This window comes from Tenrec ecaudatus, chromosome 5 (genome assembly GCF_050624435.1).
Source record: "Tenrec ecaudatus isolate mTenEca1 chromosome 5, mTenEca1.hap1, whole genome shotgun sequence".
Classification (NCBI taxonomy): Eukaryota; Metazoa; Chordata; class Mammalia; order Afrosoricida; family Tenrecidae; genus Tenrec; species Tenrec ecaudatus.
The window spans coordinates 90827-109801 of record NC_134534.1 but is presented as its reverse complement, the minus strand read 5'-3'; the positions used below and the strand labels follow the sequence as shown (position 1 = coordinate 109801).

Here is an 18975-nt window from a genome sequence, read left to right as displayed (position 1 = left end):
CCGCTGAGGTACGTTTATTTATATATAAAAAAGAGAGAACAGAAAGGTAAATGCAAAAGGGGCACAGGGAAAAAGCTACTGTATACAAACACTCCAGGGGTGAGGTCCAGATAGTATGGCAGGGGCCAGACCAAACCCAGGGGTACATACGGTAGCCAACTAAAACAGGGGTGGAGGGGGGAAATGGAAAAAAAAATATGTGTGATGGGGGAAAACGGCACTGACCCATCCAAGGGGAGGGATGCATGGATTGAGATAAGAATTGTACGAGCCCCCAATAAAATGATTTAAAAAAATAAGAACTAGAGGAAAGTTGTATGTTTAATTGGTGCTACACTGTACCCTGACCGGCTCATCTCCTCTCTGTGACCCTTCTGTAAGGGAATGTCCAGTTGCCTACAGATGGGCTTTGGATCTCTACTCCGCACTCTTCCTCATTCACAATGATATATATTTTTTGTTCTGGGTCTTTGATACCTGGTAACTGATCCACTTGACACCTCATGATCACACAGGCTGGTGTGCTTCTTCCATGTGGGCTTTGTTGCTTCTGAGCTAGATGGCCGCTTGTGTATCTTCAAGCCTTTAAGACCCCAGACACTATATCTTATCATAGCTGGGCACCATCAGCTTTCTTCACCACATTTGCTTATGTACCAGCTTTGTCTTCAGTGATTGTGTAGAGAAGGTGAGCATCACGGAATGCCAGGTTAATAGAACAAAGTGTTCTTGTTTTGAGGGAGTACTTGAGTAGAGGCCCAATGTCCATCTACGACCTTAATACTAAACTTACAAATATATGTACCTAGATCTATTTCCCCATCCTCATATATAAATATATTTACATATGTACATGGCTTTATTTAGACCTCTATAAATGCCCTTGGCCTCCTAGTTCTTTCCTTTTGTCTCACTATCATGTTCAGTCTTCATTTGGGTTTCAGTAATTCCTCTCGGTTACATTGCCCTTGATCAAGGCCTACCAGGTCTCCTACACCCTCCATGCCATCGATTTTAGATCACTTGTTATTCCCTTGTCCCTGGGTTTAACACCTATTTCCTTTTCCCCACCTCCCCCACTCCCATGTCCCCGCAAACTGTCAGTCCTGTCGTTTTATCCTTCAGATTGTTTATCCTGCCTATCTTATCTATGTAGACCTGCAGAGATAAAAATATGTACAAAAACAAGGCAGCAAAATGAAGCAACAAAATAAAACAAAACAACAGAAAAACAATGACAATAAAAAGAAAAGCCTATAAATAGTTCAAAGTCTGTTTGTTGACCTTTAGAAATCTACTGGGTGCCATGCCCTGGCCCCAAAGTCTATTTTTGGTATTACCTGGGGATTTCGTTGCTCTGCTCCCCTTGCTATTCCGTTGCACACCCTTAGTGTTTTGCCTAGGTGTGGTGGGGTCAGATCGATGTGGTAGGATCAGATCAGGGACAATTCCCACACAGTGTCTCCAGTGTTGACCCCCATAGTGCTATGGGTCAGTAAGGGACTTCATGTCTCACAGTGGGGTTGGCTCTAAGGTCCTCTCTGTGCACTGGCTGCTCTGAGAGCAGGAATATCGTCCTCAGGGCTTGGTTAACTTTACTTTTTTAGGTGATAATTACAATAGTTCCCTTCACAGGCTACATTTGCCTTCTGTTATTCCTGAATACTTCTCTTCAAGTCTGCCTTTGAATCAGCATTTCAAAAAGAAATCATTTAGCATGCTTTTATTGTGTTATCTTCTGGGGTTACAATTCTTTAGAAATAACTTTTCACAATGGAAAGTAAGGAACACTGAACAAAAAATGAAGTTGTGAGTACTTCAAACAGTGTGAAGTGTTTATTTTATAAAAGTATTTATTTCATCTTACTTTATAAAAGAAGTGTTTGTGGAACAATCCAGAATTATGCTGACAAGAATGCAGATTCCCCGACGGGGAGCCAAAAAAAAAAGAATGCAGATGGACTCATTTTATTTTCATTAAACAATAAGTCCACACAGGGAATCTAGGACGGATGAACCCCTCAGGACCAGCGGTGGGAGTGGCGACACCGGGAGACAAGCGGATGTAGAAAGGGAGAACCGATCTTGGGGATTTATGTGTAACCTCCTCTCTGGAAGATGGGCAATGCGAAGGTGGGTGAGGGGAGATGGTGGGCAGTGTAAGATAAGATAAAATAATTATTTATAAACTATTAAGGGTGCAGGGGGAAGGGGAGAGCGGGGAGGGAGTGGGGGGGGGAAGGAAAACGAACTGATTCCAGGAACCCAAGTGGAAGGCAAATTTTGAGAATGACAAGGGCAAAGAATGTATAAGGGTGATTTACTCAATTCATGTATGTGTGGATTGTGATAAGAGTTGTATGAGCCCCAATAAAAAGATTTATTAAATTTAAAAAAAAGAATCTGAAGAAATATAAAATTACTCTGTGGAACCAAAACATTTAGAGATACTGCTCTATAGTTTGTAGAATTAAGTTAAACAACAACAAAAACTTTTAAAAAGCATTTGGTAAGATAGTTTGACTATTGGGAATATACTTATAGTCATTAAAATGTAATTCTGGGAAGGAGAAAAAAAAAAGTCCAAAGTCATTCCCTTACAGAAGGGTTGCAGGGAGTAGAAGAGCCAGTCAGGGTGCAGTACAGTAACGATGAAGCATACAACTTTCCTCTAGTTCTTTAATGCTTCCTCCTCCACTATCATAATCCCAATTCTACCTTACAAATCTGGATAGGCCAGAGGATGTACACTAGCACAGATAATGAACTGGAAACACAGGGAATCCAGGACAGGTGAACCAGTGGTGAGAGTGGTGATACTGGGAGGGTGGAGGGAAGGTGGGATCGAAAGGGGGAACAGATCACAAGGATTTACATATAACCCCCTCTCTGGGGGACAGACAACAGAAAAGTGGGTGAAGGGAAACATCGGACAGTGTTAAGACATGACAAAATAATAATTTATAAATTATCTAGGGTTTGTGAGGGAGGGGAGCAAGGAGAGTGGGGGAAAAAATGAGGAGCTGATACCAAGGGCTCAAGTAGAAAGAAAACGTTTTGAGATAGATGATGGCAACAAGTGTACAAATGTTCTTGACACAATGGGTGTATGTATGGATTGTGATAAAAATTGTACGAGCCCCCAATATAATAAAAAGTGAAAAGAAAAGAGTATATATTCTAGTATTGTTGGATGAAATTTACTGTAATTGATTTAAAAAAAGGTTGGTAGATGGCATTGTTCAAGTTTATGATACATCTTTGTTTTTTCCCATCCTACTTGTTTTGTTGGTATTGAGAGGCTGGAATTGAATCTCTGGCTGTAATTGTGGATTTGTATTTATTTCTTCTTCTAGTTCCACATGTTTTTATATTCACGAACCTAAATGTTTTATATTGTTATATTCTCCTGATTGATTCCTTTGTCCTTATAGAGACTTTCAATAAACAAAGAACCTTGTAATATTCTTTGCTTTGAAAAGCACTGTAACAGATTTTAAAGTAACTCTGGCTTCCCTTTCATTGTTGTTAGGTACTGTGGAGTTGGTTCCAGCTTATGGTGATCCTGTGTACAACAGCACAAAACACCATGCCCTGCCCTGAGCTTGAGCCCATGGATGTGGTGACTATGTCAGCTACCCTATTTTTCACTGTTTCTCTACTGTACCAAGCATGACATCTTTTTCCAGGAACTGATCACTCCTGATAATATGTCCAAGGTACATGAAATGAAGTCTTGCATCCTTGTCTCTAGGCAGCATTCGGGCTGTATTTTCTATTGCATGAAATAAAGTCTTGCATCCTTGTCTCTAGGCAGCATTCGGGCTGTATTTTCTATTGCAAATTGGTGAGGTTTTGCTCTCCAGGGTACTTTTAACATTCCTAGGCAGCACAACACCTCAGATGCATCAATTCTCCTTTGGTCTTTCTAATTCAATATCCAACTTTCACATGCATAGGATGAGACTGAAAATACCATAGCTTGTGTCAGCTACATCTTAGTCTTTCATTTCTTCTAATAAAATTCTGTTAGTGCTACCATAAATACTTTTCTATCATTTTAATTTCAATCTATTTCTGTCTTCATGTTCGGAATGCATTTCTTATTGGTATAGTTGGGTCATCTTATAATACATGCTCTAATTCAGAGCACCTGGGGCATCTCTTTACATGCCAGTGAAACGTGGCCATTAACATCCTCAGGACTGAACTACAGTAAAGAGAAAAACAAATATAAGCTTACCCATAGGCCAGGATAAACTATCATGGTATGTGCAAGCTGTAATGTGGTCACAGTTGAAGTTTTCTGAGAAAAGAAACAAAGAGTTGAAGTCAAAACAAATACCTCTCTTGACTGGAAAAAGCCTTTCATTTACTACTACAACAGGCAATTCACAGAATTAAAAACTCTGGTAGGTAAGCAACTTCTTTAGCCGGAGGAGCCACCAGCACCAGATCCTTGCTTTAAAATGCTGTCACGTGCTGTATATGCTCACTCTGATGACACTGGAGGTACTACCCCAGGCTATGGCAAGTGGTCGCTGGCTATTAGTGGTATCACGATTAGTTTAAAACACTGGGATGGTTAAGGACTAGGTCAACTAGACACTCCTGGGTAAGGATAGGGGTGGAGTCGATCTACAATGGCATCAAAGTTCAAAGACTACCTCCTTGGTGTCATAATCCTTTTACATCAAATCAAGAGCAGAGAATTCTGTTTGGCCCTTTGCTTTTGGCTGCAGTGGGATCTTGCTTCTGATTCCTCCATCTCCTGTTGTGTCACCTGCCGATCCCGTAGTCGCAGAAGAAGGTTACCAACAGTAGATTCGGTCTATGACTTTGGACTTCTACATACACCAGCCTGTGCCCCCTTCTGTCTCTGCTTCATTATCCTGTTTCCTGTTCAACAGCTTCCAGGAATCAGAAAAAATCTGGCTTGAATCACACTGGACTGACCTATTTCTACAATTGCATGAGCCATCTCTTGATAGCCCAATAAGTGAGTTAAACGGGGACCTGGTAGGAATCCCCATCTCTGCATCCTTCAAGTCCTTGATGGTCATTAATCTCAGTAATCCCTTCAGGAATCTGGTATTGCTTTTGGTTTACTATTTTCCTAGCAGAGGCTTGCACTTGTCTTGGCCTACCATAATAGCCCTATTCTACATTTAAGGGATCGAATATGGGGGTTCTGCCCACTGTTTTGCATGTGTGCTCTACTCATGCATGCTGGAACTGGGAAAATTACTAGAGGATGGGTTTAGGGACCCACTGTGAGATGGACCCGAGCGAAGACTCCATTAATAACTTGACTTCCACATCCTCTCATTGTAACTGGTAGGCCTTTAAAACAGTTTGAGTCACCTGAGATTAATGTCAATTCACAGCCAGTGTTCAGTAATCCCCCCAAAGTCTGCTTATTTCCTTTTCTCCAATGAACTGTCACTCTTATGAAAGGCCACAGATAGCTTTGGGGAAGACTAGGAGAAAGACTAACAGTGTAAACCTCTGATGATAGTGTGAGGTTCTTCCTCAAAGGGGCCTGGCCTCCCCTCATTTAAGGGGCCGTGGGTCTATAAACTGGAGTATGATAAATGATTGAGGGGCCACGACTCTATTTTGGCAATTAAGTCAGACCTGATCTAGAATTTTTCTGCTGAATTTACCTGATCTAGAATTTTTCTGCTGGTATGTGTGAAGCAAATATTCAGTAGGCTTCTCATCCGTTTTACTTCTAAAGATACCTTGTGTAAGTAGCCAATGCTATAGGTCCTTATGAGTCAGGCTATTCTCATTTCTACTTTGACTATGCTGTCCATTACACTAACCACACCTCCCTTGTCTCTGTCAATGGAATGCTGTCATTTGCTCCCTTCCTCCAGGAGCCCATGCCTTAATTCATTTAGGGCAGTTCCCACTGTCAAGCGTGGCCGACATAAAATAGCAATCCCAGGAGTCTTCTAAGATGCTGGGGCTCCTTTCACACATTTATTTCTTTAGTGTTTTAGTCAAAGGTGTGTCCTCGGGGGCATTCCATTTTGGGGGTCTATTCTAATAAATTCATTCTAACATGCCGATTCCCCTCAGCCTTTGGAAACCTTCTACAGTCTAACAAGGTCAGGCGGGTACTTCTACTAGACTGTAGGCTCCCTCATCACCCATGCTTCAGCACACCAAACAAATAAACAATCAGATCCTCTTCTAACATCTCTGCTGAAACACTGAATGAAGAATCTATATGTGGTGGGTCCCTGTCGATAAACTCAGATTGGTCCAAGCTGATTTTCCCTGCACCATTATCCTACACGCTTAACAATCCCCATGCACGTTCTCCAGATTTCTGTCTGTAAATATTTGACAACTCTAGCAGTGTCAGGAGTATAGCATACTTCTTACTGGGTCACCAGGTGGACTTCACTTTTGGGGACTTGCTGTGACTTACGTCTAGAGGTCCAGGGGCAATAATGGGTGGGTAGGGTGTTTCCTGGGAACTTATCTTGTAAGGCATGTCTCTGATAATGCTTCAGACAGGCCCAGATGCTATGTAGGTATGCACATTTGGGCTAATCTCTTCCAGTGTGGGTGGCAGGAATGGTTGTTTTACTGTGAGTGGATTAATCACTTCAGATGGGAGGTGTGGATGGTGCTGATGGCTAGGGTGTTCAATGAAATCTTGGGGTTCCATGTCTCCATCTTCTGGGTTATTGGCTCCGATGCTCCCATCCAAGTTCCAGGGTCCCATATCTTTCCAATAAGTGCTCTCACTTTAATATGATACACCTTTCTAGATTGAGAATTAATCTGGCATTGTAATTCGATGATAAGACTTATGATAAGACTCTGGGTTTAGATTTCAGCAATATCACTCCTGTTACTGAAAGAGATAAGGCTATAAGGCATTTGAACCAGGCTTCTTAAGTTCTTCAGTTCATTCATTTCCTTTACTAGTTTGCCTATTGCAATAAGTACCAACCAATCAGCTTCCCCATACTTCTCATCCTGACAAAATTGTGTAAAGCTATCAAACACACAATTACCTAGAGCAGCGGTTTTCAACCTGTGGGTCGATAGCCCTTTGGGGGGTCGAATGACCCTTTCACAGGGGTCGCCCGATTCCTAACGGTAGCAAAATTACATTTATGAAGTAGCAATGAGAATAATTTTATGGTTGAGGGGGTCACCACAACATGAGGAACTATATTAAAGGGCTGCGGCATTAGGAAAGTTGAGAACCACCAACATAGAGCCTTACTTCTCACCAACACTTCATCTATCGATGGTGCTATTTTAGACATATCTTTGCCTCTTCACACATGGACTAACAGTGCTCTTTACTAGTAGTGACAGACTTCTCCATGCTTACAGAAACAGACTTCTCAGTGCCGTTAGGCCTAATTAGACCTGAGAACCAATTCAGAAAACTCATCTCGACAGTTTTGCTTCTCTGGAACTACTTCTGGTACCCAAAATGTCAGTTGGGTTCTCTAGAGATACAAACCCAGTGTTGCTTGTATGTGATTGTCCACAGAAAGATTCCTATCAAGAGATGGCTCACACAGTGGTAGAAATACATAAGTCCCACAGGGAAAGAGGGACCAGACTTCAAACTAGTGCTCCAAGATGTGAATGCAATATGCCAGCGTGGATTAGGGAACCAGTGGAGAGGTCTGGGGGGCTGGCCCCAATCCCAACTACTAAGTGGATACCTGCCTCTCCCCCCAGAAGAATTTATTTCAAAGGACGGCACTGAATCTGCAGCTCCGGGAGAGGGACATATCTAATCGGAGCACACGGGAACAGATGAAGGGGGAGGAGGAGAGAGTGGAGCACATCCTAGCCCACCAGGCCGTGAGGACGATGTTCCCAATTAGGGCAGCCAGTACACAGAGAGGACCACATGGCCGGCCCCACTATGAGACACAACGTCCCTCACTGACCCATAGCCCTACAGGGGACAACACAAGAGACACAGTGTGGGAATTGTACCTGATCTGATCCCACAACACCGAGGCAAAACACTAAGGGGGTGCAACAGAACAGCAAGGGAATGGAGCAGTGAGGTGCCCAGGAAATGCTGAAGGTGGACTTTGGGGCCAGGGCATGGTGTCCCAACAGACTGGACTAGAAAACACTCCTAAAGGCCAACAAACAATCCTGGAACTAACTACAAGCTTTTCTCTCTTGTATTTTTGTTTTTATTTGTCATTGGATGGTTGTTGTTGTTTTGGTGTATAATGTTGCTTGGTTTTGCTCTGTCTTGTTTTGTACATGTTATTATCTCCGTAGGTCTGTCTAAATAAGATAAACTGGATGAACAATCTGGAAGAGAAAACAACAGGACCGACAGTTCTGGTGGGACATGGGAGAGGGGGAAGTGGAGGGAAAGGTAGTGGTGTTAACAAACCCAGGGATAAGGGAACTACAAGTGATCCAAATCGGTGGTGAGGAGGGTGTGGGAGGCTGGTAGGACATGATCAAGGGTAATGTAACCAAGAGGAATTACTGAACCCTTGGTGGGGACTAAGCATGATAGTGGGACAGGAGGAAAGTCAAAGGAAACAGAAGAAAGAGCTGGGAGGCAAAGGGCATTTATAGAGGTCTAGATAAAGGCATGTACAGAAGCAAATACATTTATATATGAGGATGAGGAAATAAATCTATATGCATATCTTTATAGGTTTAGTATTAAGGTTGCAGAAGGACATTGGACCGCTACTCAAGTACTCCCTCAATGTAATAATACTTTCTTCGAATAAATTGGCATTCTATGATGCTCACCTTCCCGACACAACTGCTGAAGACAAAGTGGGTGAATAAGCAAATGTGGTGAAGAAAGCTGATGGTGCCCGGCTATCAAAAGGTATAGCATCTGGGATCTTAAAGGCTTGAAGGTAAACAAGCAGCTATCTAGCTCAGAAACATCAAAGCCCAAAGGAAGCACACCAGCCTGTGTGATCATGAGCTGCCGAAAAGGGATCAGCTATCAGGCACCATCAGAACAAAAAAATTTTACCATAGTGAATGTGGAGGGTAATGCAGAGTGGAGACCCAAAGCCCATTTGTCGGCCACTGGACATCCCTTTACAGAACTGTCTCTGGGAGGAGACGAGCCAGTCAGGGTGCGATGCAGCAACGATGAAAAATACAACTTTCCTCTAGTTCCTAAATGCTTCCTTCCCCTCCACTATCATGATCCCAATTCTACCTTGCAAGTCTGGCTAGACCAGAGGATGTACACTGGTACAGATAGGAACTGGAAACACAGGGAATTCAGGGCGGATGATCCCTTTAGGACCAGTGGTGTGAGTGGCGATACTGGGAGGGTGGGTTGGAAAGGGGGAACTGATTACAAGAATCTACATGTGACCTCCTCCCTGGGGGACGGACAACAGAAAAGTGGGTGAAGGGAGACATCAGACAGGGCAAGATACGACAAAATAATAATTTATAAATTACCAAGGGTTCATGAGGGAGGGGGGAGCGGGGAAAGAGGGGGAAAAATGAGGAGCTGATGCCAAGGGCGTAAGTGGAGAGCAAAGTTCTGAGAATGCTGAGGGAAATGAATGTAAAAATGTGCTTTACACAATTGATGTATGTATGTATGGATTGTGATAAGAATTGTATGAGCCCCTAATAAAACAATTAAAAAATGAAAAGAAATACATAAGTCCACTCTAGTTCAAGTCAGGATTATGCTGACTCATGGAAGCTGAGTAACAAGAAGCAGAAGGATGAAGTAGAGACAGATAGGGGCACAGGCTGGTGGATGTAGAAGTCCAAAGCCATGCACTGTTGGTAGTCCACTGATGGTTCCTGGGATTGGCAGGAGACACAACAGGAGGTTGAGGAACCAGATGCAAGATTCAGCTCTAGCAGAAGGCAAAGGGCCCGAGGACTCTGTTCTGTGTCTTGCTCTTATATAAGGAGGTATCAGCAGGTTGTGATGCAATGGTTAGGCTGAGCTCTGTCCCTCCCCTTACCTAGGAGTGTCTAGTTGACATAATCGCTAACCATCACACACAGTTGGTTCCTTTCTTCATGGCCTGTGCAGAGACCATCTGCTGCTACTGGGTAAAACTTCCTCTCCATCGCCCCACCATAATGCTCATGAAAAAATACTACTCGCACTTATATACCAAGTGTGAAGGGGGTTGTCTCAGACAAGTAAGGCTACAGCCACTCACCATGGAGGGTGGGTTGGGGCTCGGTGGTGGCTGTAAAATGGGCCCTGTGTTTTCTTATCCACCCTGACTGAGCAAACAGTATAAAGAGTCTGTGTAAGATTTCTATAATGTAATGCCATGTCCTCTTTAGCTTTCTTTGGAAAATTTAATTCTCCTGGGCCTGGCATGTCTTAGGACATCTGATCTTATAGGCCAATGGGAGGCAGGCTGTCTGTAATAAGGGGTACCCCTCCATACAGTCACTAAGGAACAAATTACTGCTTTTCAAGTGGAAACCTGCTGCATACAAGCACCTCAAGTCTACTGCAGGATTGCCAGTGTATCTCCCCACCCCCCCCCAAGGGTGGTCTACATCCTGGTAGGACAGGATGAGATGCTACTTCCTGTAAGATTGGACTTTTGGTGTTTGCCACCATCTTCTTTATATATATTTGTTTCCACAAATACCTTTTGGTAGAATAACTCATGAATCTTTTATATTTCTGTTATCTTTTTGAATAATTATACTTCTGTTTTTTTACTAAAGAATAGAAATACAATTGGTTTTTGTATCTAGCAACATTACTAAGCTCTCTTGCTAATTCTGAAAATCTTTAGGAAATTCCAAGTACACAATCATGCAAACTGAATGAAAACAAAACAAAAAACATCCTTTTTCCTTTTCAGCCCTTATAGCTGTAGGTTTTTGTTTATTATTTATTTTGCCTTATTGCACACATGGGGTCCCAAATACAGTTACACAGATGTGGGAATCACACCTCTGCACCACCCTCCATGCCCATCCCTGTCTTCGCATACTCAGCTCTACCAGTCATTCCATGATTCACCACCCGACTCACTTCTTCCCCTGCTTGCTCTGCATCCTGCTCTGTCAGGTGAAGACCGATGTGGCCTCATCGTACTCTGGCGCAAGTGTGAGGGGGTGGGCACCCTCTGAACTCAGCCCCAGGGCTGTGCCGGAACTGCTCAGCCCTCAGTGAGAGTGGTACAGCTAGCTTCACTCACTTACCTCCCCTTTCAGCCTCCTTCACATCCAGGACCCACGGCTCTTCTCCTCGCTCCAGCTGGGAGATCACGTCAGGCTTGGATCCTGGGAGTCCTGCCCATGGAAGGGAAGTCCTTCTGTTTATATGGCTACCTCCCACCCTGTGCCCAATGCTGTCTGTGGAGACATGATGGGGAACAGGAATAAGAAAATCCCTGCATATGGCTGGGGTGGGAGGACACTGGGCACAAACACTGGGAGCTCAGGGTCAATATTCTGCTCACTCTTGGCTCCCACCTTCCTGAGGGAGCCCCTACTCACTGCAAAACTCCCTCCCCCCACCGACCTCCCCCTCCCCCCACCTACCAGATGAGGCTTGGTTCATGGAAAGCCTAGCTCACGTTGTCTCTGGGGGCCTTACCCAGTGAGACCACGTTCCCATATGTCTCCATCATCACATTTCGGTAGAGCCCCCGCTGAGCAGGGCCCAGGCGGTCCCACTCTTCCTGGGAAAGCAGCACGGCCACATCCTCGAAGGTCACTGCAGCCTGCAATGACAGGCGCTGTGCTAGGGTAGAACCAAGTGCAAATGGGTGGGGAGGGGCTGTGAGAAAACCTGGGGTCAACTGCCGAGTGAACCAAGTGATGGGAAGGTCTGACAGGGGCAGGGCATGGTAGAGATGCCTTGGCTGCTGTGGCATCCCCAGGCTGAGTGGAGCAGGGAACCTGTTGGCTGTTTGGGCCTGGGGAAAGCTCACCTGAGGTCTTGCCACTGGCAGGGCCCCAGCTGCTGCCATTGCCTGATGTCCTGGGGCCTCTGAGGACAGATGGGAATCCACGTGGGGCTGAGGAAGAGGAAGGGGCACGTAAGCGATCCAGCCTTGTCACTGGCAGACCCCCATTTCCTGAGAGGCATTAAGAATTCCCAAGTTCCTTCGGGCAAGCAAAATTGCTGAGGGATATGTTGAGGAGGACTTCTCACTGGTCCTTGAAGCTTTGCTCCACCCTTGTTGGGCTCCCCGCCACCTATAGACCCCGACACCACAGTCTGGGGCTGCAACCAGGCACTGAATAAACCTGTGGTTCCTAGCCCTGCCCCAGCCAGTGCCACGCTCAGGGTCATGAGCTAGGAAAGGCACATTTAACAAGTGCCCAGGTAAACGTTCAAACACCTGGCCTAGGCACAAGGCTCTAGGTACTCCTCCCTGGGCTCTGGAGCCCTCAGGGTGACTAGTCTGCATCCACATAAGGAGCTGGAAAAATCCCTGGACCACCTGCCCACCTAGCTTCCTAAGGGCCATCTGGCTGATACTGTTCCCTCCATGAGCCTTCAGTAACATCTCAGCCCACATGGGAGGTTTTTCTCACTGGCCTTTTTACTGTCACCTAGATTTGGATGTCCAACTTCAGGCCGTGGAGGAAGGGTCCCCCAGCTTGCCTGTCTAGCATGTCCTATATGGCCAGGCTGCACATGAAAATAAAGCACCTTTGACTTACAGGCACCATTTAAGGTCCTCATCCATTCTGAATTGATTGAATGAGTTACCCGAGTTTGGGGTGTACCCGGCTCTGCTTTGTAGGCTCATTGAACTTCCACAATGCAATGCTATAAAGAAGGGAAGACATGGCAAGTCACCACAAAGAGCTCAACAGCAGTCAGGTGGGCACCAGATCACAGCCGAAGATGGGCACTGGTACCACGGAGGGTAAAGGCACTGGGGGGGGGGTCACCCCCGGGGGGCTTTTGAGTTAGGAAAGGAGGAAGAATGGAAACAGGAAACACAGGGAGGAAATGGAGTAAGGGATGGTACCTTGAGGGGTTACAATGGATGAGCTGAATCCGAATGTGTGTGAATTGTTGAATGTAATACTGTGGTCTGCTCTATAAACCTTCACTGAATTAACAATAAAAAGTTTGGTTAACAAAAGAGAAAGGAGCACACGAAGGAGATGGGATGCACGGTGAGTGTGTCATACTGAGGAGACCACCACGAATGAGGTGAATCAGAATGTGTCTGCACTGTGGAATGTAAAGTTATGATCTGCTCTCTAAACTTTCACCCAGATCACAAGGTCAAGATTGTTTTAGAAAATCTACATATAACAAAATCTCCTGATATAAAACTCACGGAAAACAAAAGTTAACAGTGGGCCTTCACCTAATTCACAATAAGAAGGAAAAAAAGGTACTATCAGCGAGACCACACAGGCCTGAGAGACTGCGGCAGGTGGGACTGGCAAGGATGTGAGCTTATCTACCTTGTAGATGGACCTATCTTGAGGCTCTGCTACTCCTGTTGCAACATAGGTAAGAGATGGCGGTAACTGAGCCAGATGTTGGCAGTGAAGTGTGGGAAGTGGTTGGGTTCTCGTGTCATAGGACTCGATACAAAATGATGCAGGAAGGAGAGTTAGGCCATAGAGCCTAACTGAAGCCATAGTCTTATGGATCCCACCAGGCCAAAGGTCACACGGGCCTGAGCAACTAAATAAGGACCTGTGGCCCAATGAGAAGGGGAGACATCAATTGGGTAGGTACTGAGAAAATACCAGAGTTCAGGTTTGTTCAAGTTCAGTTGATTTGTCTACCGCACTCCAACCGTGAGAGAGGACAGAGTAGGGAGACAGAGAGGTCCTGTGGAGCTTTTGATCCTATAGTAAATGGGCTCTGGGCTCTTCTGGACTGTTGAAGAGGAATCTGCTTCAGGGGCACAACCCTGAGTGGTGACATATGGAGGGAGATGATCCAGGAAAATATAACTTGGCATAAAAATGTGATTACTTCCATATACTTGGTGCATTGCTAAGCACAACACTAAGACAGACTAGCAAGTTAACAAAAAGTATGATCTAACCGGAGCAACTACTTAGTTTACCATCCACACAAGAGTGAAAACAGTCAGTAATCTAACATGATGGGTTATCTGGTGAAAAATAAATTCAGGTCTTTACATAAAGCTCAAGACAAAGAGATTGGAAAAAGTTCAGAAAAAAACTTCAGACCTCTACATCTTCACCTCATACTAGACACTGAGAGTCTAATGGATATAAGAGGGAAATATTGTATCATAGAAATAACATGGACAAAAACAACATGGACACATTTTAAAGAGTATTTTAGGGTAGGAAATACCAAAACAAGAAAGGTTGGAGGCAGAGACCCAGCATTTGGCACATATAAATCAAAATCTTATGAACCTCAATGCCAGCACAAACTCCAAAGAGGCCCAAAGACATGTAGAGACTTAATCTGAGACAAATGTTTTTTTTTCCAACTTTATGGAAAAAATGAATTATTCAATAGGTAGTGTTAGCAGCGGCTATGATTTAGGGGGTGTGGGGGAATGAAGCAGTATTTCAACCTCACACTAAACCAAAAGACATTCCAGATGGATCAAGCACTTTACAAGTACCAGAAAAAAACAAAGTATCTATAAAAATAGTCTTGGAGTGGAACAGTCCTTTACATCATAGTAGAAAGTCCAAAAAGCATTAAGGGAAAAAGAACCATGAAAAAAAATCTTAAAATTTTTTACCTCATAAAAACCTCAAACCAGAAAAAAAAATTTAAAAAAACAAACAAAAAAAACCCCTCAAACCAGAACAAACATAATAATGATGGTAGTAAAATGGCAGGTTGGGGGACACGAACTTTTATCACACCAATCTCTAAGTGAAAACCAACAAAATGGACAAGGAATCTGCAAGTCACATAGGAAGGAGAAGGCTAAAGTGCACCTGAAGAGATTTCAGCCTCTCCAATGATCAGGAGTGAAAATTAAATCCAGCAAGAAAGACATCCCAGTGTGGAATGTGGTGTGCCCGTCAAGACTTTAATCTCTGGCCTTCATTGCACTTCCTCAAGTCTGCTGGTCCGAGAAGGCCCCAAGGCAGTGACATCTAACAACTCTCAGACCTGTGAGGGTCAGAATGGTGGTGGGCATCGGCCAGGCGTGTCATTGAATGAAATTATTCTTAAAGGCTGCTTGCAAAACTGACCACAGTGCTGACCTCAGGGTGCAGTGGGCAGGTTGCTGGGGAGAGTGATTTTTACTTAATATATTTTCTTGACATGCTCGTATTAAAAAAAAAAAGCTATATACTTTTATATTTTAAAAGCCTTTCACATGAAAAATTTAGTAAGATTTGCAAACTACGCAAAAAAACAACAAAAAACCCTTGATCTCATTAAAATGAAGCTCTTACAACCTATTAAGATAGGGAGGATTTTGGTTTTGGTTTGGTCAGCAAAGACAGGAAAAAAGGTCAAACACCAGTAAGCCTCCACTGAAGCCCCTTGGCCTGCGGACTCTGGGCAACACTGCCGGCCCTGGCGCCAAACTCCTGCGGCGTGGCCCACCCTCGGCCCGACCCGACCACAAGTGGAGCGCGCGGCGTGGGGGCGGCCGGGACCCCGCCCGCGACTCTCACATTCCGGACAAGGGTGGGGCGCGGGGTAAGGGTCCCGGTAGGGCCAAGCGGTGAGGGGTGGCGAGGTTCCTGAAGGTGGGCGCCCGGGGAGGGTCGCAGCGGGCTATGAGCGGCTGGAGGGAGCCAGGTCCGAGGATGGCGGAGCCCACAGGGTCCGCGCGGGAGCAGTGGGGAGCAATGTGAGTGGAGGAGGCGGTGTGTGCCCACAGGGCAAGTGTCCGCTCCGCGAGGAGGACGGACCTGTTCGGGTGCCTGGGAGGGGAGAGGTTCCAGCCCCGGGCCACACAAGCCCCCACTCACCGTCGGCGCTGCAGCCTCCCGCGTGAAGGGGCGGCGGCCCGCAGAGCACCCAGACAAAGGGGCTGCCCCGCCCCGTCTCTCGTACCGCCAATAGCGAGAGGGCACGCCCCTCCGGGCCCGGCCCCACCGTCAGGACCACCAATCCTAGATCGCGACGCCACTCGGTCCTGTTGTCGGACCCGCCCCCTCGCCGGGAGCGTTTCTTCCCCACGGAAGGCTTGGTGGCGGGTCCTGGAACCACGAAGAGCCAAGTCCTCCGTGACGCCCAGAGAGGCCACTCTGCATTCGGGCCACAGATCCGGGCGTGTGCGCGGACACAACCCCTCACCCCCACCCGTTACTTCGCAGGCCGAGTCCAGCCCCACTGCCGAGCACTTGCCCTGATCGATCCCTTGACTGGCCCTACTTCCCTTTCAGTTCAAATGTCACCTCTTCGGGGTCATTCCTTTATCACAAAACTAAGAAAACGTTTTGTTTACCTGTACGTCTATTTTTTGTTTGGTTTATTTTTCTGCTCAATAGTAGAGAAAGGCCCTGGGGTCAGAAGGATCAATCATTTCTTGGTGCAGTAGGTGTGTTGTTGAACTTAAAGAAACTGTCAAACGCCATTACAAAGTTGTTGTTCTTTTCTTCACATCAATTGTATAAAGCACATCTGTACATTCTTTGCCCTAATCATTTTCAAAGCACCTGCTCTCCACTTAAGCCCCTTGCATCAGGTCCTCCTTTTTTTTTCTCCTCCCTCCCCGCTCCCCCCTCCCCCACGAGCCCCTGACAATTTATAGATTGCTATTTTGTCATATCTTCCCCTATCCGGAGTCTCCCTTCCCCCCCCTTCTCTGCCGTCCGTCTCCCAGGGAGGAGGTCACATGTGGATCCTTGTAATCGGTTCCCCCTTTCCAACCCACTCACCCTCTACTCTCCCAGTATCGCTCCTCACACCCCTGGTCCTGAAGGTATCATCCACCCTGGATTCCCTGTGCCTCCAGCTCCCATATGCACCAGTGTACAACCTCTGCCCTATCCAGTCCTGCAGGGTAGAATTCGGATCATGGTAGTTGGTGGGAGGAAGCATCCAGGATCTGGGGGAAAGCTGTGTTCTTCATCGGTACTACATCACACCCTGACTAACCGATCTCCTCTCCTAAACCCCTCTGTGAGGGGATCTCCAGTGGCCGACAAATGGGCTTTGGGTCTCCACTCTGTACTTCTCCCTTCACTCACTATGGTATATATATATATATATATATATATATATATATATATATATATATATATATATATATATATATATATATTGCATGATGCCTTATACCTGGTCCCTTTGGCACCTCGTGATCGCACAGGCTGGTGTGCTTCTTCCATGTGGGCTTTGTTGCTTCTGAGCTAGATGGCCGCTTGTTCACCTTCAAACCTTTAAGACCCCAGACACTATCTCTTTTGATAGCCGGGCACCATCAGCTTTCTTCGCCACATTTGCTTATGCACCTGTTTGTCTTCGGCGATCATATCACGGAGGTGTGCAGCCAAAGATATTTTTTGTTCTTTGATGCCTGATAACTGATCCCTTCGGGACCATGTGATCACACAGGCTGGTGTGTTCTTCCATGTGGGCTTTGTGGCTTCTGAGCTAGATGGCCGCTTGTTTATCTTCAAGCCTTTAAGATCCCAGACACTATCTCTTTTGATAGCCGGGCACCATCAGCTTTCTTCACCACATTTACTTGTCCACCTGCTTTGGCTTCAGCAGTTGTGTCGGGAGGGTGAGCATCATAGAGTGTCAATTTAATAAAAGAAAGTATTCATGCATTGAGGGAGTGCTTGAGTAGAGGCCCAAGGTCCTTCCGCCACCTTAATACTAAACCTATAAATATAGACAGATCTATTTCCCCATCCTCATATATATATATTTGCATGTACATGTCTTTGTCTAGACCTCTATAAATGCCCTTTGACTCCTAGCTCTTTCTTCCATCTCCCTTGAGTTTCCGCCTGCCCCACTACCATGCTCCGTCCCCACCTGGGTTACAGCTATACCTCTTTACGTAACCTTACCCTTGATCATTCCCTACCAGGCCTGCCACTCCCCCCTCACTACTATTTTGGGTAAACCGTACCTATTTTTAATTGGGTTGTCACACACACACGCGCGCACGCGCGTTCTCCTGGTTTGTGCTTGCTATTTCATTTATTCAACTTTTCAGAGCTTAAGTTTTAAAACTTAAGTCCTATTTTATGCTTGTGTCTTATTTAATTTTCGCTTACATTAAACACTGAGGATTTCTCCCAAAAGTTGTATGCCTTACATATTGGTCAATGCTACATTTTGAGTTCATTTTCTTGTTAATTTTTGTATGTTTTTTTCCGGCATAAAAGTTTTATTCTTTTAACAATATGATTATACCACACCCCAGGCCATAACTTCCAGATGTAAACCAAAGAAAGTCACTTACAGCATGAGATGGGTATTAAGGTAAAAGACATCCAATTTGGGGTGGGGGTGGGGGGAATGTTTGGCTATCTGAAGCATATACCCAAAAGCGCTTGACTCAGCAGTGGTGTTGTGCTGCTGTGCGGGTGTGGCTGAGGGGAAGAGAGTTTCTACAGAACAGAAAATGACAACAGCTGCTTTACAAGACAAAGCATTTTCGACAGCAGGGAGAGGTACGCGTTTCAATGCTGAAGGTTAGGGCATTAGGCTGCCTTGCAGAGGGCCACGGTGGAGAAGAGGACCTCCCCTTGCTCACGCTCAGTGAATTCTCTGCAGACCTTGACAGCATCCTGCAGCAGGGAGTCCTCTGAATTGGAGCCATGGTTCACCAGAAAAGGCATTCCTTCATCAAGTTCATATAGGTGGCCCTCCACATTGTTAAATAGGATGAAATGGAAGTTCACTTTGTCATCTACCTGACACTGACCTCTGCCTGGATGGCCTCGTTCTTTTCAAAGCACTTTGCTCTGTCTTCTGGGGACATCTTTTCCATCTCAGAAAATAACTGCTGCAGGATGCCGAAGACTGGCTCCGGAGTGTTCCTAACAGAAAGCTTGAAGTTGGGTGAGTGGTCTTGAGAAAAA

The 18975-nt window shown here is 45.4% G+C and overlaps 1 protein-coding gene across 1 annotated transcript in view; it reads right to left on the bottom strand.

Annotated features, from left to right (window-relative positions):
• Window positions 1-15968, bottom strand: part of ZNF250 (zinc finger protein 250) — a 43751-nt gene extending 27783 nt beyond the window's left edge. The window contains exons 1-5 of the mRNA XM_075549066.1: window positions 15901-15968; window positions 11928-12014; window positions 11591-11717; window positions 11194-11283; window positions 4244-4306 (exon numbers count right to left, since the gene is read on the bottom strand). Of these exons, the coding sequence (XP_075405181.1) occupies window positions 4244-4306; window positions 11194-11283; window positions 11591-11717; window positions 11928-11966 (319 nt within the window). The 5' untranslated portion in view covers window positions 11967-12014; window positions 15901-15968. The remainder of the gene's footprint in view (window positions 1-4243; window positions 4307-11193; window positions 11284-11590; window positions 11718-11927; window positions 12015-15900) is intronic.
• Window positions 15969-18975: the final 3007 nt, after the last annotated feature.